We start from the raw sequence: 23,524 nt of genomic DNA on the forward strand, positions 1-23,524 counted from the left end.
AAAGAAAACACCTCTACTAAAATCTATCAATATACCTAACAGCATACACCTTCAACTGCAGTGAGTGGCTTACTGTCAGTTTCACACCTTTCCACTTCCAAATGCTGAAAGGTAAGGAATGAAACAGTGTCTCTAGTGATTTTTATCTGGGTCCAGAGGGCCAAATCCAAAACATAGATACAGAGAAGCACAAGCACCCATCAAAGTTTATATCCTATGTGCATATTATAGTGACCTAGGCACAAAAGAAACCATCTTTATGTCTTTGCATAATAGTATAGCTAGTGATGTAATTTCCCCATGGCCTTCTCACCCATAACTCAGTTCTATATGTTAAGGCATCACAGAAGCTTCCCTAAGCTCAGCTTCCAGAGAAAAAACATCTGTGCTATGTAGACATGCCTCACAATGTCACAGTATCCCAATATCTCAATTATAAAATAATGCCTGTAAAAGCAATAAGGGTCATAAAAATCAAATTCTGATTATATTAGTAGCCTTAAATAGGTATATGGTACTGTTTTTTGACTCGTTTTTTATATGTTACTTTCACCATTTTCTAGTGACTGAAACAAAGTCATGTAAAAGACTTACCTATAAAGGAATAGGTATAAAAAAATTATTTTCTATCTGACTCATGCCAAGTGTGGGTCATTCAATTTGAATGTTATTCAGAAACCAACTATGGACCATTGTGATCACTGTTTCTTTTATGTATTATAATAGCAGAGCAAATGAAAAAGCAGGAGGAAACTAAAATTATTCTCAATATTTTAAACTGCATATTTCCAAAGCTATTTTATAATAAAATGTCTCCTAGATACAGCTACCTATTCACTCCATGTATAATATGCTAAGACATCTCATAGGCGTCTTGATTTTCCTTGACCTTCAGATTTTAGAGATAGGTGAGCCAAGTCCTTTTCTTGAGAATAAAGGACCAAGTATGTGTCTTCAGCCAAGGTAACACTTTTCTTATGAATGTATCAGAGTAACCTATATTACCTTATTCACTGTTAGACTAATACGAGACAAAAAATTTTCCCAGAGCTTATCTTACTTCTATTCTACTTTGAATCATAAAGTTAACAACAGAGAATTTATTTTTTACACTGGTTTAAGCACAGCACTGTCATGAGACACCCAAAGGTCCTCTTTTGACCTCTTTACATGGGAAGTCATTTTCATCCTAATTCTTTATTTTAGATTTCTAATTTTGTTTGGTATTAATCTTTTCCATTATATTTATTAATGACCCCAACAGTGTATGAATCCAATAGAAATATGAGAGTCACTGTGTTATCTGGAAGATGACTATCCTTCCTATTCTTAAAATTTGGTCAAGTTAACAGTAAGTACCCATAGAACAATTTTCCAGCTAGTCCCAAAAATGAACAAAAAGCTTACAATAATCGTGTTCTGAAATTCCATACCATGAACTCAATTCTCTTTCACTTAGAAATTTTTAGTTAGACCAAAAATATCCCAGGCTGAAGAGTTTAAAAAAAGGACACACTAAAGATGAGGAATGAGGGGTTTTCTGGGAAGAAAGGCAGAAGAAGAGACAGAAATGTCATGGACGAATTATGACCTTAGGGAAGATACTCAACTTCTGAATCTCAGTTTTGTAATCTATACTAGGTTATAATTTCCTTTCAGGGTTTACCCTCCCCCACCAACTCTGGCACTGTGAGTCTTACTTTTCTCTGGGGCTCTGTATTACCTCTAAGTGTAATAGGACCACTTCACTGCTCTATTAATTAATTATACAGGAAACAGGTGGTTGACAGAAAGCATTTTTTTTTTTTTTTTTCCTCTTTCTTTTCTTTTCTCTTTTGGCACTGGTGGAAGTACCAAAAGGGAATGACCAAATGTGAAGTTCTGGAAATCAACAGGGCTGAGTTCTCCTGGAACTCAAGAAATGAGGGGTGAGGTAGGGGGAATCACAGATACAATTTATACAGAGCAATTTTTCCATATACTGACTAATTACATCCTACTAAACAATCAATTGATAAACACCATTGTTAAGGTCCCTTCTTACTTTTTAGTAGGCATACAGAAACTAGGGTAGGCAATTTGGCAAATACCAAATTAAAATAATTTAGAAGTTGGGAATAAAACACTCCCTCCTTGATGTCTTTGCATGGCCAATAAATAAACTATAGTTCTCTTTTGCTTGGAATTGCACATCAGGAGGCTAATGTTCTTGATCACTATCTTCTTCCATACCTATTTATTAACAGACTCAGTAGTAAAATAATTCCATAGAATTGTGGGTCTCATTTTACTAAACATAAAACTCAGTCCTTTCAAAAATGTTTTATATAATGAGCTCCCCATAGACAGAGTCTCTAATAATTTTGAGGAACAAATGAATATTTTAAGCTTTTCATTGATATAAAATGTCTTCCAATCAATAACAGTAATGAAAAAATTAAGATAATAAAGAAAAATTATTTCTGAGTATAGAAAGCACCCAGACAAAGGAAGAGAATTCAAACTGTAGTCAGTTCCTTGAATGGCCTGAGCATACATTCCAGAAAAGTGTGTTCTGAAATCATTTTCTTCAGAAAAATCTTGTATACTCCTATTAGAAATACAGTCAAGACACCATAGATCTCTGTGATTGTTTTTCTCTTCTAAAAAACAGAAAAAATAAACCCAAACTTTCAATTCAAAACAGAAAAGTGGAACGATAGTACCTGTATTTCAAAACTAGACAGAGGACTCTACTTCTATTGCCATCATGCCTTCTTTCATGTTTATTAGAGAACTAATGAGAATTAATATAGGAGGCAGGAGCTCCCTTGCCCTTATCTGCAGAAGAAGCATAGCTCTAAAGATAATAACTCCTTATAAATTTAAATTACTTAATATCTCTGAGCCACATAGATAAAATAAAATAGGGATGACAATGCCTGCCTCACAGGGGGATTGTGGAAAGTGGATGGTATGTGTATAAGAAGCAAATGGCAAGTGGAAACATACAATGGCATGTAGATATTTTCTGTTATTATTTATGGTATTATATAACTATCAGTGGATTTTAGGCAAAATTAATGTTCATGGACTCTTGATGACTTTATTTTTTTAAGTGTGTTTTATTTTAGAAGAGATCCAAAATTTCAATCTATCTATGTGTCACAGTGGCAACGTTCCTGCACTGTGTAACAAAGCCCTCTCATCTTCTTCATGTCCACTCAGATGTTCTACTGTCATCCCACGGGCCCCTTCCCTGACTGTGCTTCCTCCAGCTCTCAGCTTCAGCCCTTCCTCTGCACCATCCCAGTCTATCTCTCTCCATCTCTGATCGGGATGATCACAGGGAGAAAAAATATCTTATTGCTCTTCTCGTGCACCTTCTTTCCCAATTTCAATTTCTCCTGCACACTGATGACAGAGCAATCTTCCTAAAGCACAGTTTTCATTAACAACAGTAAATAAGCTAAAGTATAAATGCACTAAATAATATTTAGTATGCATCTTAAAATATATTTTCAAGACAGGAATGGTTAAATGAACCATGGTAAATCCTATTACATATGTTTTAAAAATTAGTAAAAAAAAAAAAAAAAAAAAAAAAGAATGTGGGAAGATGTCTATAATTTATTGCTAAGTGAAAAAAAGCAAATTGCTGAATAACATCTATTATGTTATCCCATTTTGTAAAAGAGTTAATTATATACTTATTTATGATAGATATTTCTAATATGTATGTGAGAATATATTACATGAGGCACAGCAATATATGTCAATATAGAGGATTATGAATTTGTTCATAGTAATCATATTTGTGGGATGGGATTGGGGAGCATGAGGGAGGGGATTTTATTTAATTATTCATTTCTTTTATGGGGAACATAATGGGCATTTTAACTTTAATTTTTGTTTTATAACCATATTTTTCATATATTCTGTCAGTAAATTATCTAGTGAGATGGAAGAGGTCAATGGAGATTTTCACTTACTGTTTTATCTAATATTATATTGTTTGTTTTTTAAAAAGAAACAAGGAATATGTATTTCACAAGTAATTTGAAAATTTTAAGGGCCTATATTGTTTTAAATTAAAAATATGGATTTAGGTAAGGTTACGTTTATTGGAATATAAAGCCTTGAGTAGATTGTCTTTATTATAGTAGGGAACTATTTAGACAAGTTGTCATTCATCACACCATCTCAGAATTCTACTAAAATAGGCAACAGAACAATGCCCTGCCGTGTCGTTTTTAGTATAAGCTAAGAGAAGTAGATTATGCGTAAGAAGTTTAACAAGCTGTGGGAGATCAGTAAGGGTTAAGAGTAAAAATAAATCCAGACCAATATATTCTGTTTTTCTATAAATACTGTACTGCTAAATGAGAGCTAGAAGGAGAATCAGGAAGTTTCTTTCTGTTATGGCCCTAGAAGTCTAATTTTCTTTACCTGATACACTTCACCAGGAATTCTTTTCTCAGAGAAGTTGTTTCTAATAGCTCAAAGGACTGGGCTTTCTTCATAGGTGGCAATTCCTTTGCCTGTCGCTGGAGGTGTCCACATAGAACCCAAGTCGCCATTTTGGAACGCTAGGAAATTGTTTGAACCAGATACCTCCAAAGTTTCTTCCAAGGGTGAACTCCTGGGCTACAAAATACGTCTTTTTAGGAACTTACAAAATCTCCCGTTTCCTATCAGATGAGTTGTAAACAACCCATCTTGTCACTTAATGATATACATATATATGGCTAAGAGCATACAATAGGAGAAACTGTCCTAGTGAAAGTATATTAGAAATGTTAAAGGAAGGACAAAGTGAAGGCAGTCCAGATAGCAAGGGTGAGTGTGGAACCAGATAAATCTAGAAAAAATTGGCAGAGGCCAAACCACGAAAGATATTATATGAAGAGCAAATGAACACCACAGAAGGGTTTTTAACTAGAGTATGAAAGGATGGTAAAATAATATCATGTTTTGAAGATATCAATTCTGGATATACTATTATTAAGATTGAAAGGAGCTAAAAAAAAGTCAGCTCATGATGATTCTTGACTCAAGATCCTTCAAAGGCTCCTCATTTCAAACAGAGTAAAAGCTAAAGTCCATAATGTAGCCTACAAGGCTTTCTATGATCTGCTCCGTACCCCTCCCCCGCCATTTATCAGATTTTAGCTTCCACGAACCTCTTTTATATAACAAATATTTCATGGTATCAAAAGTTAAGAATATTTTAAGAACTACAAACTTTTCACTACCGAAAAAACTTTCCAGAAGCACTTAGACTCATAGTTCTCTGAGACTAGATACTGAAGTAATCTCATCCCAATCCTTCTTTGGAAGACAACTACAAAAACCACCCTTCAAGGTGAACCCTCTGCAGTTATCAAAAATCCTGTCTGCGTACCTAGTGAGCCTACAGTATTAGAGGAACACAAATATCTGGGAGCTGGTTTCCCTGTCTCTTAATTTCAAGAGAGAAAGAATGGACAGAGGGAGCAGAGTGACCTGTAAGCAACCCTGCCTCCTTGAGCTTTGCTAGACAGGCAGAGATTCACTGTGCTGCACACCTGGAGCTAACACAACACTGTAAAGCAATTATACCCCAATAAAAATTTTAAAAAATATTCAAGCACCCAGCTGGTATTCAAATATCTAATGATTGACTGACTGAATTCTCTGGCCTTCACCTGAACATAAAGCACAAAATGACAAGGCGAAAAGTAAACCAAGGTCGCTTTTTTCTGCTGCAGTTTATGGCCATTTTTTCTGAGTGTTTATAATATACAGACCATCAACAGAAGCATCCCTTCAGATAAAATAATCTCACAGTAACTTCAGGCATTTTCCACAAGACTAGGATGCACCAAAATTTTTGAAAGGAAAGTAAGATGAAATTTTTTACTCTATTCCTAGAAACTTCATAGCTACGGTTTCCAGACACTCTGGGGAAAAAATAATGCAGAACAAATGTTTGCACAACCACCATTTGGGAAGCCCCATGTTATAACCAAAATATATAGCAAAATTCAAGAAGCACTAAGTGAAATGTACAGCATACTAAACCCATTTCCACTGATGCTGCCCTCAGCAAAATGAATTTTTTTTCTCTAAGAGGAAGATACTTTATTTCCTACAATCTGGACTGCTCAAGATAGACATTGCAGATGCATCTGAAAACAAACTTCTGTGTTGTCAGCAAATCATGAAGATTGAAGGTTGCCTCCTTTCACTGCTAGATTTAAAGTTATGGCAGCATTTCTATTATAAAAAACATTTTCCAAAAGTTTATACCCCAGCTGTAAAATAATCTGCTCCTGGATCAAGTTTTGTAGGCTTAAGAAAGGAGAAAAATATTAAAGTTCATTATGAAATAAGGAACACTTTAAAACTCCATCTTTAAATTATAAATCACCAAAAAACAATTTTCAAGGCTTTTGTGCCACAACTTAATTTTAATGTACAATGCAAGAAAAATAATGACCAGAAATTTGTGAGATGGAAACCCATTTTCACTTATTCTGAAGGCATGCTGGAAAATAATTTCCCAAGTAAATAACTGTTATTCCAGAGTAGATTTTACCTGTAGTTGGACTGGATTTACTCTTGTAACCATGGTTATAGGTAACTACAAATACCTATACTTACTGAGTTGTCAAATGATATTACACTTCAAAAATAACTCCCAGACAAAAACCAACATTTCTGAAGTACAAAGATAGAAGTGAAACCCTTGCTCCTAGTAGCAGCACTTTCTTTCATATATACATATTTCATAGAAATATTTACTACCCGCCAAACACACACATACACATACACACACAGGAACACAGAAACATATGAGCCAAGCACAAAGTCTTTGGTTGTTTTTGGCTGTTCAGGAGTAAAAGGAAAGTTAAGTCCCAAAATAAATAAGAAAAAAAGGAAAGAAAAGTTAACCCTAAAGATTTTTTTTAAATCTACACTTAGGATGAACAAATAGCATCATAAACAATCTTTTTCAAAACAAAGAATCTGTATTCTCTACATGTAAGAATCCCCTGCCTGCTTACTTAACAGAATACTCCTTATTCAGTGATCAGTTAATAGATACTTGCTACTAATAATGATTTGAACCACACATTTGATATAAAGTAACCACTTTCAGAATGGACTTGTCTCTCCCCAATCATTGAAATCTAAAACTATCTATGAAGTTACCAATTGGAAAGATCACTGAGAAGGCCAAACTGTCACACCACATTTTAAGTCCTGAGAAGGCAACTTACCTACTGGCTTTTATCTTGGAATTTTATCTGAGACTCCCCATCTGGACCAACTTCAACCAAACCATACCTCTTCCTTACTACACCCCTCAAGTCTCATCTCTCCGAAGAGGCTTCCTCCCCAACCTTCAACAACTCTAATATTTGCATGCAGTGTTAATTGGGGTAACAAAGCCAAGGAGGTTTATAACACTTGAAATAAAATTTAAGCAAGGCATGTCAGAAGCATATTGTTCTACATCAAGGAAACATGTTAAGAAAGGAAATGTAAAGAATGCTGGTACCTGACAGATGCCCTTGCAGAGATAGACCTCACAAAGGATTGAGCTTCCCTCTATGGAAAAGAAGAAATTTGGAAGGATGATAATATTAAATAAGAATGCTGTTAAATTGATTACTGCACAAAACTGGTGGTGGGGTGGGGGACGTTGTCTATGTATCTAAGGTCAGTGGGAACTACCTGAAAGGAATATACTGAACCACTTGATTTGGGGGGAAATGCAGAACACTGCCATCCACACATATTTTAATAAAATTTTCCTTCCTTTCCTTTCTCTATCTCTCTCTTTTTTTTTTTTTTTTTTGGTTCTATCTCCTTAAACATAGCAGACTTACTCCAAAGTTAAAGAAAAGCAGGTAAGATTATGAATAATTATAGTACAGTTAGGGGTTCTAGAATTTCATATTCATTACTTTAAAAAACATTACTGTTCTCTATTCATGATGCCAACAGGGGAAAACATTAGCTCTGTGCCTTGAAAATTTTCCTCATCCTTTGGAGAGAATGTCAGCCATTTAAGCGCTTCCCTGGAAATACTTTTCTCCTTGTCTGTGTAGACTTGGTAATTCCTTCCAAAATAGCTTAGCTTCCCAATTACACTTGACTGGCTCTGCCTTTGTTCGTTTTCCCAGGCATGTCTCATAAGTAACCAAGAAACATAGTTTATTCTAAAGACATGCATTTTTCTCTCGTTTCCTTTGCTAGAGAAAAGAAATCCGCCTCAAACAACTCCTGCCTTTTTAACCTTCAGCATTTTTCAAGCTCTCTTGAATTTTTGGTATACAGTATTAAAAAAACTTTTCTATAAAGGTTAGAAAAAGAATTTATTGAATTTTGAAGGCTTTTTCAACTATAATTATACAAGTCTGATAAAGTCTGAAATGGAGATCGATTTCTTCAATGTCTTAACAGAGTCAAGCCTTCTTTTTTTTTTTTTTTTTTAAAGCAATGAAGGTACAGATGTTTAAACCAACAATATTAAACAAGACGGGAAGGGGTTGGAGATAAAGGGATTAGTTATGCGTACATGACTCAAAGGGAGTTGTCTAATAGAAACTTGCTAAAAGCCCTTTATCTAAGGATTCTCAAGTTTCAAATAACCTTTCATTGGGTATTTTACAACCTATTGTTACATGACTCTTCCTTTAAACCTAAATTATTTTTTTCTTTTTTAATGATAACTAAAGCTGTCTCTGAATAAAGAATATTTCTTTTTAATTTGAGAAATATTTGTTAATTAAAAAGGTAATTGTCTATTGATCATTTTGCTATTCTTGAAGTCTAATTTTTAAGAACTTAGAGATGGTGTTTGCCAACCTAATTAACATTGGATCAACTCTAGTCTGAGGATTTGGTCCATGTGCAAGGAAATAATTAGGTCCTCCTGGTTAGAGGACTTAAAAAAAAGAAGGCAACAAGATATTCTACAAGTCAGATATGCCCCTTACCACTGTAATTAAAATAAACAATAAAGAAAAAGAAAAGGATTATAGGAATCCTAAAATTGCTTATAAAGTAATAATAATTACTTATATAAAGCTCCACAAAGTGCCTTGACTTCATTAAGTAACGAAAATATTACATTTAGCTTTGTAAGACAAAATTTTAAAGTTATGTCAGGTCCCAAACAAATTACTTTCCTAAAAAATGAGATGGCTTAAAGTATCTCTAAGATTCTCCTCAATTTTATTAGACAGTAACTATACAATGTTTTACATATTGAGTGAATATATGTTTAAAACTCTCATTTGGCATACCCTCTAACTCCTTTCTTTATGTGCATATTTACATGGATTCCTTCATATGTAACCAATCATAAGGCCAATATGTTGCTCTGCACAGCTTGGATGCTCGATGACTATTGTTAAAAGGCAAAACCTAAAATTCATGAAATGTGTGGAAATTCATATGAATTGTAGGCAGAAAAACTCAGTAATGATGAAAGAATAAGAAAGAGGTTTTGTGGGTTTTTTCCCCTCCAGATGAGTGAGCTCACCCTAAGGTTAATGCCAAATGACATCCTCACATCTATAAACAAGAACAGAAAACAGTCTTCACTAAGAAGAGCACGTTATAGAGCAAGATTATCTCACAGGTGAGGAATCCAAGCCGGCTCAGATGACCCTGGGGCTTCAGGAAGGTTGCTTATTCAGGCAGGACAGGCTCAAGTCAATAAGAACTATTTTTCACTGCTTAAACTCCCAGCTATGCAAATGATAGAAGATGAGAGCAGTATCTGACAAGAAGAGAAGCAAGCATTCACGTAAAAGAGAAAGGTAAAAGAGAAAGATACCGAGATATAAAAGAGAGAAGTTCAAAGGACAAATACTGGATTCAGATACAACATCAACAAAAGCCTCATGGGAAGACAGCCGAAGAATTCAGACAATGAATACAGATTTTCAGGAACGATTATTTTGCTGAACAGGCAGCAGATAAAAAGTCTCACCTGGATGATAAGCACAGCCAGCTTCTTGAAAGCTTAAAGCATGAGTCCTTGTGACAAAAAAAGTATGCAAAATAAGTGGCATGTAATCTTCTTAAAAATTAGAAAAAACTCAAGCTGCTATTAAGAAAATCATGAGTAAAAGAATAATAGCCTTAAAAGCAAGAGGTTTTGTACCAAGGGCTGCAATGAACTCATTTTCTACAAACAAACAACAACATCAAAAGCCATGCTAGGTGAGATGATGCAATACTGCAAATAATGAGACTTTGGCTCTCAAGTTAGTATACTAGAAAATCACAAATTGCAAATGTTTCCATATAATGCATTCAGCTTAAAACCACAGCAATCAAAGTAAAGAAAGGCAAGAAAGAAGACATCACTTTTGATGACATTGGCTTACTCATGAACCAATCTTTTTTTTTAATAAATTTATTATTTATTTATTTATTTATTTATTTATTGGCTGAGTTGGTTCTTTGTTGCTGCACGCGGGCTTTATCTAGTTGCGGCGAGTGGGGGCTACTCTTCGTTGCAGTGCACGGGCTTCTCATTGCGGTGGCTTCTCTTGTTGCGGAGGATGGGCTCTAGGTGTGTGGGCTTCAGTAGCTGTGGCACACGGGCTCAATAGTTGTGGCTCGCGGGCTCTAGAGCGCAGGCTCAGTAGTTGCGGCGCACGGGCTTAGCTTCTCCGCAGCATGTGGGATCTTTCCGGACCAGGGCTCAAACCCGTGTCCCCTGCATTGGCACGTGGATTCTTAACCACTGCACACCAGGGAAGCCCTCATGAACCAACCTCATGAAAATGTTTTTGTTCCCCAGACAGTGAGTTTCAAGAGATCCCGAGGAAAATCTACTTTTGTCTCCCACTGGGATAGTTTTGCCATTTTTGGCAACAGCTAGTTTTTGAACATGAAGGGTAGATTATGATTCATCAGCACAGTCTTAGAAAACGATTTGGAAATTCAACAGTTATAATGGTCACTTTAAAATCTCTAAAAACAAACCATATGACAAGTTTGTAAGCTGAGAGTCATAAAAACAACTAATAAAAATAATTCCAAATGATTAAGTCACTATTCAGAGACCAATTCTAGAATAGCTAGGGGAATGTGGCCCACAATGGTATATGTCCTTGAGAGAAAATTTGGTAAACATTAGTTTCAATAACAAAAAGAAGCTCTTAAGTATCTATCTCTCTGAAAAAAATATTATCAAGAGTACCCTGCATAAAATAATAACCTTTGATGCAATAGATTGTTCTGAATATCTTTTGTTTCAATTTTTCATTGATGATAAAATTTCAAGGAAAAAGTTTTGCAAACAGCTGGTTAAAATAAATTTTATAGTGTCCTACTCTAAAAATGCCTGAAATTAAAAATAATCATACTTGACCTATTCCATTTGAATAAGTTCCTTTTTTGTAACAGTGAATAGCTATTATCTTCTAAATTCAAACTCATGAAAATAAAGACACTAAGTTTTTACTCATATATGAAAATCCTAGATAACTCTTATCTTTCTTCTAGTGGTACTAGTATTCATCCTCTAGCTTCACTGTCCAAAATGGTAGCAATTAATCAAAGATGGCTGTTTAAATTTTAATTTATATTAATAAAAATTAAGTAAAATTAAATAGTTTCTCAGTCACATTAGCTATATCTTGAGTTCTTAATAGCCTCATGTAGCTAGTGGCTGGCATACCAGTCAGAGCAGATATAGAACATTTCTATGACTACAGAAAGTTCTATTAGACAACATTGATCTACAGGCTATAAACAGAGAAGAGACTTCATAATTTGAATGTATTGTGATACAGATGCTAATATAAATTCAATTGCCAAAGCTATATATCTAGCTACAAGAAAAAGTAATCACACTAAATTTCAAAGATGTTTCTGTCACCCTTTATATTAATCAAAGTCCACAGTCCTAACACTAAGTTTTTTCAATTTGGTACTGAGCTTTTCAAACTGATAACTCTGTTAAAAGTCAATTGATTTGTATCTGTAGACTCCTTAAATACTTATTTTATTACGTTAAACATTCCAAGATTTTTGAGGTAGACTTAGGTGACTAGGTCAGGCAAGTTGAATGAATACTTCTTAATTACCTTATTATTTTACTAGTTAACAATTGCTCTTAATTTTGGATCAATAACTAAAATATTGATGTGTTAGTTAATTCATAAATAATGCAGAACAGATTATTTAGTAAATGGTTCATGATTTGTAGCTTGAAACAGACATGTCTTTTGTATCTTCTCAAAGAGGAAAGGGAAAGACCAAGACCCACTTGGAAATGCTACCTGGGAGAAGATGCAGAAGCATGAGTAACTGTATACATATCCCCACTTAATCAAATATACTAAAACCGATAAATAAATCCAAATTTGTTTATTCAACTGCAATATGAGCAAAAGTACCAGGGTGGTAGCAATGGTGGTATGTGTGTCTGAGGGAGGGTTAGGGTGGGAAAGAGGCAAAAAGTTTCCATTTTCTACAACGTCAAAATACTTGTCCATGTCTCAGAAAACAGTTCACGTTAGCTTATCTCTAAAACTCATATCAAGGATACTGTTCCTAATGTATTAATGTCATTCTTTTACCCTAATTCTTTACCACCGTAGTTCACCTGTCCATTTTTCTGTAAAATTAAAGAAAAGGGGAGTGGTACTTCTAACAGTGGTATCCCCAGTCCCCCAATGACTCAAACTCTGTTTGCTGAATACTGTTTAAACATAATAGAGTATATCCAGAAACAGTTGATGATTCTCTAAATAGAATCAGGAAAGTGGCAAGGGAGTAGAGCTAAGAATATTTGACTTATTTATCTGTCTTACCAAACTGACATGGATGAAATTACATACAACTCAAGAAGATTCTCACTGAAATACATATTAATAATGTTATCCTCACAAGCCTTTATAAAACTATCTGGAAGTCTCCAGAAAAATATATAAATAAAGAAGGAAAGAAAAAAATATAAGAATTATAAACCACATCACCTCCCCAGTTAAGAAAAATTAGGCAACCTGTGAGCTATAAATTAGTCTTGGAAACACTACCATTGGTTGCCTAATGCTAGCTATGTTCTGTTATAATTTAATTAATTAGTAGAAATAGCCTCTGTTTGTTCTTATTGCATGCGGTAGCTGTCTTGCATTCACCTCTTTAAAGTATTACACTTCATAGCTAGCTGATTTAAATTATTCCCTTGCAGATAAAACTAAGATATACCAATATTACACCACAGCTAATTTATTTAAATTGGTATTCTAAGTCTTTTTAAATATAAAGCAGAAACTATATCTTTAAGGTATCCTTAATTCATTGTAAGATGTGAACAGACATCTGCAACAGTTTAGTTTCTTGGAAACAGGGAAAAACAGCAACAGTAGCATGACAAGAAAACATTAAAGATGGCATTTAAACTGTTGCAAGAAATGAAACAAGCTCATGCTACATTAAATCCACGCACGAAGTGAAGTGTTCAACTCATCCTCCTCTCTAGAATTCTTGGTGAGTCAGTGAAATAGGCGGAAGAAAATGTAGACAGACATTAATCCTTTATCCATTGCAATTCCCTTTGTTCCTATTAAAAAAAGAAAAAAAAAAAAACTGAAAGAGTGAAATATGAAAATGACTCTAGAGGTCATGGAGCCCAAACCTCATTTCATCAATGAGGTGAAAACTGAGGCCCAAAGAGGTGACATGACTTGTTCAAAGTCACACAGCGATGCAATGACAGAAGGAGAACAGGAAGCCATGAATCCAGCCCGAGCTCTTTCCACAGCTAATGTGCTGAAAGAAGGCTGGAGGGCCCAGCCCCTTTCCCAGAAAACAACCTTTCAACTTCATGTACTGGCTCTCCTAGCACAACTTTCTTTCTTTGAAAAAAAGAAAGAAAGAAAAAGCTAATAATGTTCTTTATACTCTTTTGGAGTCTTTTAAACAGATATCAGTGGGACTACGGGAAATTTTAAATATTTATAAGATTTTTTAAATTACTGATCAGATGACACAATTGTAAAAGCCTATTGACCAATTTTTTTCCAAGTCCCAGCCTCTTGCAACATCAACTAACCAAAGACAACTGCCAAATTAATCTTCGTAAAACAGTTTTAGTCATGTCACTCTCTTATGCACAAACATCTGGCGGCTCTCCTTTGCCTACCAAATTAAATGTAATATCCTCACACTGGCATTCAAAGTCCTTCACAAAGTCCCAATCAGTCTTTCTTTCCTGGTACTCCTTACCTGTTTCCCAGCCCAACTCCAGCCAGGAGACAGTAACAATCCTTGTTCTTTCCTACCTCCTTGCCTCTTCTCATTCATGCTCTTCTGTCCTCTTGGCACACCTGCTCTCCTTCCATATCTGCTTATTAAAAGTCCAGGTCACCTTAAATACTGTCATTTTCTGATTGCCCACTCTCTAACCTGATCTAAAACACATTCACAATTAGATATCATCCCTCCTATGTTTTAAGCTTCCAAAGACTCCACTTTTTTCTTCTTTCGTGAAGATTATCACACTCCCTTATACTTACATTATATAGGTACCTGTCCTAACTTCCTTTCCCATCCACTGAGCCCTTTTAAAACCCAGTCATAGGCTCCCCTGCTGTCAACATGCAATCAGTATCACTGACTTTCATGCCAAAGGATTCTCAGGACAAAACACATAAGAATGATGTAACATTCACTAAGTTTAACCTTCACTGAGGTTTATGTGGAAGCCCATATTAGAGGCAGGCCACCAACATGGACATGGCAAACAAGATGGACAGAGAGGAATAAACATCATGCATTGCTGCGATGGAACAGGATGGTGATGGGACAGGATGCTGGTTGCTGGCATGTGGGGTTTCAGGAATAGTCATAGTTTGGTTCTTCCCACAGCTGAGCTTCCCTGAGACCCAAAATTTCCTTGGGTGTAGAACATATTTAGATGCTTTTTTAACTCTTTCAGCATAATTAGTGCACTGCAGAAGTCATTCGTTCAATGATCTGGAAGGCGGCACGCAGCTCCCCTAAGGCCTGCATCTGTTATTGGGCAGGAAATATGGCAACTTGCTGTGTTTACTAATTGGGTTGGCTAGTTACTTTGTTCTCTTTTTCAGAAATCCCCCCAAATAAGTAATTTTCCTATTTGAAACTTATTACTAAAAGTGATCATTGTGATCACTTTAGAAATGTAAACTTTCATTTTCCTAAAATCTCAAAATGAGTTTGATTTTTTCCCCCTTTTTCCTGGGACTACTTTTCTTCTTCTTCTAGCAGGTCAGCATCAAAAAGCAATTTGGGCATTCTAGCATGCTCTGATCTTGCCAGATGTTCCTGCCACTGCTTTAGATAATTTTCTACCTCATGTCCCACATTCTGTATTCTCAGCCTTTCTCTGAGGTTTATGTGGTTTTAATGATCTAGGAGTATGAGTCTCAGGGAAAAGTCTCACCAGCCCCTGCATGTACCTCTCACAGCAAGACATGCGGCTATGCTGCTTTCAGGTTCTTTGGGTCCATTCCGCTTCCATGCAAATAAACACAGCCCTTGATGTGAACAGTTAAACAGCTGGAAAAACAGGCTGAGTCTGTGTAATTGGCCTTGTATACATTTCTCAATCTTGGCTTGTCAATGAGAATTATACTCACACAGGCTATGGCAGTATATGGGTGGCCTTTTTCTGAGCAAAGTATTATGTACCCTATTCATTTCTCTTGGAAATCTAGAGCTACACTCAGCTCTGAAATGACAGTCATAGAGGAATTTTAGTGCAGAAGATGCATCATCTTTTTTTCCCCTCTGATAAAAAAATGAATGTAGGGTTTTTTTTCAGCGGCTCTCCTTGACTTGATGAGGTTAATATTTTATTTGAACATACTACAAAGGCATAAATAGCTTTTCTTGTACTTTCATTTTGATAAGAATAAAGGAAAGGAGGGCATATTCATTCCCATGATCAATTTTGTTGAAAACTTCACAAGCTCATCTATTCCTGGAGTAGATCTGGAAATATCACTTGTTAACAGCATCAATTTCCTCAGGATCATACAGTCTCCTATCTTCTGTCAACTTTGACAATGGCTCCTTGTTCACTGTCCACCCCCATATTTTTGCAATCAATTTCCAATTCTGCTAATTCTGCTTTGAAATCTCCTCAAATTCATCATCTTTTTGTTTCCACTGCAAGCCACTTTTCATTTGAACTATAGGACCATTATTTCCTATCTAGTCCCCTTTCCTGTAATCTAATCAATTCTCCAACCATCCTGTTCCTTGCCCACTTTCTTCTGAAACCATACTTATCATAATCCCTTGCCCCAAAAATCATTAATGCATAATCGTTGATAGTAAAATCACTCATCATCTTAGCCTTCTAGGCCTTCTAATATTTCACTAAAACTAGTACTGATCTTTTACTATAATTCAATATTTTCTGTGATATAAATAACTGAACACTATTGTCCCCAGTCTTTGTTAACTGCTATGCCTTTCCTTTTGCTGGATACAAGTCCTACATCTTTGCCTGCTGAGAGCCTACCCATCCTTCAAGGCTGATTCAAAATATTACCTCTTTTAAGGAACTTTTCTGATTCACACCCAACTTGATGAGTTCTTGCATTCTTAAAAGGATCTATAACATGTCTTTCTTTAATGACCTCTCTAGTCTTTTAGTATATATACTTGATTATCTATAATTTACCTTCATACTAGACTTTTTTTTTTTTTTTTTGCGGTACGCGGGCCTCTCACTGTTGTGGCCTCTCCCGTTGCGGAGCGCAGGCTCCGGATGCGCAGGCTCAGCGGCCATGGCTCACGGGCCCAGCCGCTCGGCGGCATGTGGGATCTTCCCGCACCGGGGCACGAACCTGTGTCCCCTGCATCGGCAGGCGGACTCTCAACCACTGCGCCACCAGGGAAGCCCCATACTAGATTTTAAGTACCTGAGTGCAGAATGTATAATGTGTACGTCTGTATGTGTTATTAATTTGTACAGACTGGATTTTATATTCCAATAGCTAGCCATACCACACAGTAAATGCTCCAAAAATACATGTTGAATTCAATCAACATGTATTTTCTGAGTTATTAGTGTTCTGAAAATTTATGTTCGTTTGTCTACTCATTAATACAAATCTACATAAATTATGCACCTGTATGTTCTTTTTAACAATTTACATGTAACTAAATAATTTTACTCTCTTTCTAGTTGACAGTTTGTGATTTGCTGTCTATGCATTTCTTTCTTATCACTTTCAAGCTTGCCCCAACCAAGGGTAGGTTACAGACTTAGGACTCTTTCTAAGCGTCTAAGTCTTTCTCGTGCTGACATACTTCTCTCTCCCTCTAAGTTCTACTGTTAAAAGATGACTCGGTTATATATATATATATATATATATATATATATATATGGCATTATTTTCAGAAGTTTAACTTACATTTGGCATATGGGAGATTAAAAACTTGTTCAGTATACTATCCTGTCCTTTTGTTTGTTTTGTTTTCTGGAAGCTTTTTTTCCTTTTTCTTTCTTCTCTGCTACTGACATTTTCCTTTTTCTCAAACTTCATTTCTTAATTTTTTTTTTGGCCCTGCCATGTGGCTTGTGGGATCTTAGTTCCCTGACCAGTGATTGATCCTGGGACCTCGCCAGTGAGAGCATGGAGTCCTAACCACTGGATTGCCAGGAAATTCCCTCAAACTTCATTTCTTTATTGTAACTCACTCTCTATCCTGCCCTTCCCTCTTGAGTCCTGGTGAAAAAGCATGTTAGAGAAGGCTGGTTAGGGGAAGCAAGGTCAATGGGTCAGAATGGAAGGCACTGGGCACTGAGACATCCCAGAGACATCCTGTGCTCCATTCCTTCCTCGGCCGTCCCAACACTAGTCAACCCCCCAATCCTATCAGGCTGCCAATAAACATCTCTTATCCTTCATTTCCTCCTTTCTACCCACCAGCCATTGCCTTTGGTAAGGCCTGCATAGTCACTAACACACCATTACAGTAGCCCTCTACTCATCTCTACTGTAGGTTTTCATTCGTGGATTGTACCATTTACACTGTTGTCAGAGAGAATATTCTAAAGAGCTCATCCGATCATGTCAAGTCTTTGCTTAAGATGTTTAATGACTTGCCATCACCTAGATAAAACCTCCAAGGTCCTTAGACACAAAGATCTGGGAGCTGCCTTATCAAGGCTTCAGTGTACTCTCTGACCACATGCTGCTCTCTACCTAGTCAAGCCCCCTCCCTCGTCATCCCAGGAGATCCTCTTCCTCAGTGGATGGGCCACCTCCTCATGCTTCACAGTCCATTTCAAGCAAGATGATTACAATAAGCCCTTTTCTCTCCAGCTCCCATCCAAGACGGAACTAGCCATTCCCTCCTCAGGACAGCACCCTACCACACATAACCGTTATTTACTTCCCTCATAGCACCCCTAACATCTGTTACACTTAATGACTGAGAGCACTGTCAAAGGAGTTAAGCTGCTTGGTTCTGAATCCTGGCTCCACCGCTCTCTAGCTGTGGAATCTCATACAGTTTATGTAACCTATCTGTGCCTTACGTTTCTCATCAGTAAAGTGGGGACACAAACAGTAACAAGTTCAAAGAGCTTCTACGAGAATAAGTTAATATATAAAACCCTTAACACAATGGCTAGTCCATGACAGGCATTGCACAAATGGTAGCTATTATAATAATTATTTTTTAAAAATTATTCCTTGCTTGATTGCCCCTTATGGGCAAATACCATATCTAATATATCTAGTTGTTTTTATTCTCAGCTTCTAGCATAGTCCCTAGGACATATTAGACACAGTAACTGCTTCATGAAAGAATGAACAAATGCATAAAAATAGCAATAAGATAAAAACAGACCTTTTATTTCCCCAAATTACAACATGTCCCTTTTTCAATGTTCCCCTTAGACATGAAGGGAACTTTAAGGGTACAAACACAAATGTTCATAGCGTTTCAGTTGAGAGTTTTAATCAAACTTTCCGACATGCACAGAGGGTTTCTGTTCTACTATCTCTCAGAATTACAAGAGCATCTATGGGTATGCAGAATGGGGAAAATGCCAGCAAAGCCAGGAAGCAGGACTGGCTGCATAATTTGTGAGGCCCAATGCCAAATGAAAATGCAGAATCCCTTGTTCAAAAATTCTTATGAATTTCAAGATGGCAACAGTAGAGCATTTAACTAAGTGTGAAGACATTCTGCATACAGGGATCAGTTTGACTGCACAGACTACCCTCCTATGAAGCCAGCCCTATCAGGAATCTAATACCCTCTACTCATCAGCTCTGCAATGTGTTCTGAAACACAGATTTAGTCTATGTTACTGCCAGATTTGTCTCTCTCAACTAGATTAAGAGATTCTAGGTCTACCATGCTCTTACTATGCCTCTCCACCCTGAATTGTACAAGATCCAGCCTCCACCAGCCACTAGAAAAGCCACTGGCCTCTCCATTTATCTCAGTAATATAAGCTGCCCATTATTTGTCAGGCTCAAAATACTCCTTCATTTATCAGCATTTTGGGGCACAAACCACGTTCCAAAACTCTGCCTATGGTGCTGTACATATAGGAAGGTCTCATTCTCCGGTTTGCCTCATTTTAAAAAGAAATTTCTGGTTTTTCATAGGAAAGCCAGTAGTTGATAATACCTAATAAAAGAAGAAAAGGGCAAAATAACCCTCTGGATGCACACACATGTTAATGGTGATATGAATGAACTGAAGGCTAAATCATAAGGAAGGAGCTCCCCAGCACAGGCCACTGGAGGAGTTATTTCACACTATATAGAAAATCCCTTAAGCAAATTCAGTTAGACCTCCTCTTAGCTCATCTAGCACTCAGGTGCTGCTTCTTGAGTAACCTCAAATGAAATGCCTTAGTAGAAACAGTGGCCAGAAGTTCTATCACAGAGGTAGATGGTAGAACAAGGACAAAAGAACGTAAAATAATTACAAAAGAAGGTAAAATAATTACAAAAGAAGATATATTTGTCACAGGAGGGAACTTGGGGCTGGGTAAGAGGGAAAGAAAATTAAATTAGAAGGTGGGAAGGGAAAATGAAGCATCTGGCCTGGAAAAGGAAAATCATTCTCCGTGCTCCTATTACACAAATGCGTTGCTGGCGTCCTATATTAAAATATAAATTCAGTGCAGAGGCAATAAGGCTGGCAGAAACGTGCAAAGGCAGAGAGCCAAGAGCCTCGGCTCGGCTGTTGGCAGCCACTCGGGCCCCTGCAACGGAGTCCAGGTTATATCTGTCAGACACTGAGCCACTGAACACTGTTATTTCTTAGTTAAGGACTCTGGTGTTGGCTTTGAAATTTTCTTTATTTTGGGAGCCATAAACAAATAGTGATTGCATAGCGGAGAGGAGCAGAATATATTATTACTTGCTCTGTCTGGTGAGGAATGATAGCAGGTGCAGTATTACTCAAATAAATGTAGATGGTGGGAGATGAAGGCTTTCTCCAACAAAGTGCATTGTTTCATAAGGTTGTTTATGTTTTGGATGAATATTTATTGAATCCCTTGTGAGTACTGAGGATAGAGCAGTGAAGAAGAGAAATGTTCTTCTGGGGCAAAGTATATATGTAAGCACATAAATGAACAAGATAATTTCATATAGAGATACAAATATCATGAAGGAAATAACCAAGGGGATGTAAAAGAATAAGTGGAAGAAAATGGTGAGGTGAGGTTACCTTAACAGAGTATTCAGCAAAGGCTCCCTTGATAAGGTGGCATTTTGCCAAGACTTGATTTACAAGACTTAGGAAAAGAGGTAGACCTTGTACATTTGAGGTAGAAGGAACAGCAAGTGCAAAGGTCCTGAGGTAGGATAGAAATTGGCTATTCCAGTTATCAAAAGAGGATCAGCAAGGCTAGAATTTAGAGAGCAAGGGGGAAATATATGGAAGGAGGCTGCAGAGGTGGGCAGGAATCATCATGTAGGATCTCGTAGACCATGGTTGGTAGTACTACATTTACTCTAAAAGCAATAGGAACCCCCTGAAGGGATTTGAAAGTGGTGATAGCATCTGATTTCAGACTTTAAAGATCACATTGGCCACTATGTGAAGCATGTACTGCAGGAGCAGGAATGGAAATAGAAAGACCTGTTATAAGGCTACTGTAGTGGTTCAGGCAAGAAATGATGGAGGCTCTAGATTAAGGTAAGGGACGTGGAGAAGGAAGGAGGGAAGGGGTGCACTGAGGTGGAGGGATAATGCCTGCAGTATCCTGAGTATCAGGAGTAAGTGATGCCTGCACACATCCCTGAGGGGTCACCTCATGAGGACAAGGTTGGCTCCTATAGCTTCACAATTAGTAAACACCTCACTTATCTGGAGGCTACAATCTTCAAAAGCCTCAGTTATTTAGAACATAAAATTAAAAAAAAATCTTTGAACAAAGACCATATATTTAAGTTGCTATGGATTAGTCATAGTGGAGACAGTCATTTCAAGCCTATTTATTTTTTATTTCACAAACAAGTTTTTTTTTGTTTGTTTCTTTTTAATTGTGATTGCTCAGTTTCCCAACCCATGACAGATCAGATTCATTACCTCAGAAGTGGGCAGGCAGTGTTTCTAAAGCCTGGCAAAGTAAGAGCAGTAACAGAAGACAATTGATATCTAGGCAGAGAAGGTGGAGACACACAGATATACATACTTACACATCCCCACCCACAAATAAACAAGCAAACATTTGAAATAAACACTCAGAAATATTTTAATCTGGAGTTACTTGGTAAAATGGTCCCACAGACCATGCTAGCCTTTGAAGGCATGAAGGGACTACAATATTTATTCCTGGGTGCTCACATAGGGGACAACTTTCTACCACAAGACATCTCTAAACCACAGACACCTCTCCTATGTGTTCCCATAATGGTCCTTGCCTCCCTTCCTCAGGGCTCTTACTACCTTGTTGTTTTCTCTTTCTGTATCTGCTACCCACACAAGACAGGGAATGCTTTGAGGACAGCTCTTTAATGCCCTTTTTATCTCTGTATCTCCAGGGCCCACCACAGGGCCCTGCATAGAGTAGGTGCTCAACAAAAGTATGCACAGAACCACAGAGCAGCAGCTGACAACCTACCTCTAGAGGAGAGAGCCTGCAGCCCAGTAACTCGGCAGCTGTTGTATCAGTAGCCAAAGCATTCCCAAGGTTTACAGAGATTTGCAGAGGTACAGCATAGGCTGTTTTTTTTTTTTTAACAGATGGATAGAAAGTTTTAAACCATTGCTTCTTGGCAGAGCAACAAAGGTGGGCTCAGGCAACAGGACTGATATAATTATAGTTTTGGTTATGCCTGATGTGCATATTTTGTTCTCCATACACATTTAAAGATTTAATTAAATGTTTTATTATAGGAAACACAGTGCCAAATATCAGCATCATTACCTTTTTTTTTTCTCACAGAAACAGCCATTCCCTCATTTTGTTTTGAGATTTCAATACAGATCAGGCTTACATTTGCTTGGTCATATTGACATGGTCACTAACAAAAATGTCCTGTTTCTTATTACTTGTTGGCTGTCATTGCAGGTTAAGCTCCCTGAGAGCAAAGAATATATCCTGCCCAACTGAGCCTCCACCAGTTCTGGACATGAGTGCTTTGTCTACAGTGGGCTCAGGCAGAGAGAAGAAACAGTCATGTAGGAAATCTGAAGCAGCGCTTTCTGGATGCAGAACACAAAACAGAGCAAAGCAACATCAACACCAAAAGAATAATACATAAATATATAGATACACAGATAGATACATACATAGATAGATGGATACATAGATAGATACACAGATAGATGATAGATAGATATAGATAGGGAAAAGCATGGCTTGGAGAGTCAAAGAGTCCACTAATGGCAATATGAGGCCCCAGTAAATATTCTACATTTTACGTGTGTGTGTATGTGTGTGTGTGTGTGTGTGTGTGTGTGTGTGTATGCGTGTATGTGCGTTTCCCTCAAAAAGCCCTTTGCTAAACTGCCCAGGTGACCAAAGATCTTCATAAAATAAAAACAGGAAAAAAATCTCATCCCTGGTCTTTCAGAGTAAATTGAAATACAAAATATTTTAAATGGTCATTACAGGAAATATTCCTCTTCCGAATCCAAATTTATAGATATTTCAGTTCTCATTGAAATAAAGTTAATCCCCTAAACAAATGACTTCCAAATTTTTTTAAGCAACAGAATCCCGCCCCTCCTTTTTTCTTTTTTTTAAGAAACCTTGACACGGTAGGTAGTCTCTCCCTATATGTGTAAGGAATGAAAGCTAAGTTGTGCTGGTGGTGTGGATGTGTGAGGGCATGGCACTGGGTGATGGTGGGGACTTGGGTGTGGGTCAGGAGAGGCGCTGGCGCTTAGAATCCTCAGGAACTGCCTGGCTTGTAAATTACTGTGCCGAAGGGACATATCAATTGTCTCTGGCGAAAGCTTAGAGCTGCAAACTGAGGCCTGACCTCTCACTACCTGGAACGATGGTGAGCTTGAAGAAGATGGTGAATGAGAATTTAGCAGGAAT

General features: G+C 37.1%; 1 protein-coding gene across 8 annotated transcripts in view; it reads right to left on the minus strand.

Moving 5' to 3' along the window:
- Nucleotides 1-23,524, minus strand: part of NLGN1 (neuroligin 1) — a 903,463-nt gene that overhangs the window by 689,237 nt on the left and 190,702 nt on the right. The window contains exon 2 of one of the 8 annotated variants that reach the window (XM_007464703.1): nt 16,681-16,715. The exons of the other annotated variants lie outside the window; for them this stretch is intronic. Coding sequence (XP_007464765.1) covers nt 16,681-16,715 — 35 coding nt within the window. The remainder of the gene's footprint in view (nt 1-16,680; nt 16,716-23,524) is intronic. 8 annotated transcript variants of the gene reach the window in all.

This window comes from Lipotes vexillifer, unplaced genomic scaffold (assembly GCF_000442215.2).
Source record: "Lipotes vexillifer unplaced genomic scaffold, Lipotes_vexillifer_v1.1 scaffold37, whole genome shotgun sequence".
Lineage (NCBI taxonomy): Eukaryota > Metazoa > Chordata > Mammalia > Artiodactyla > Lipotidae > Lipotes > Lipotes vexillifer.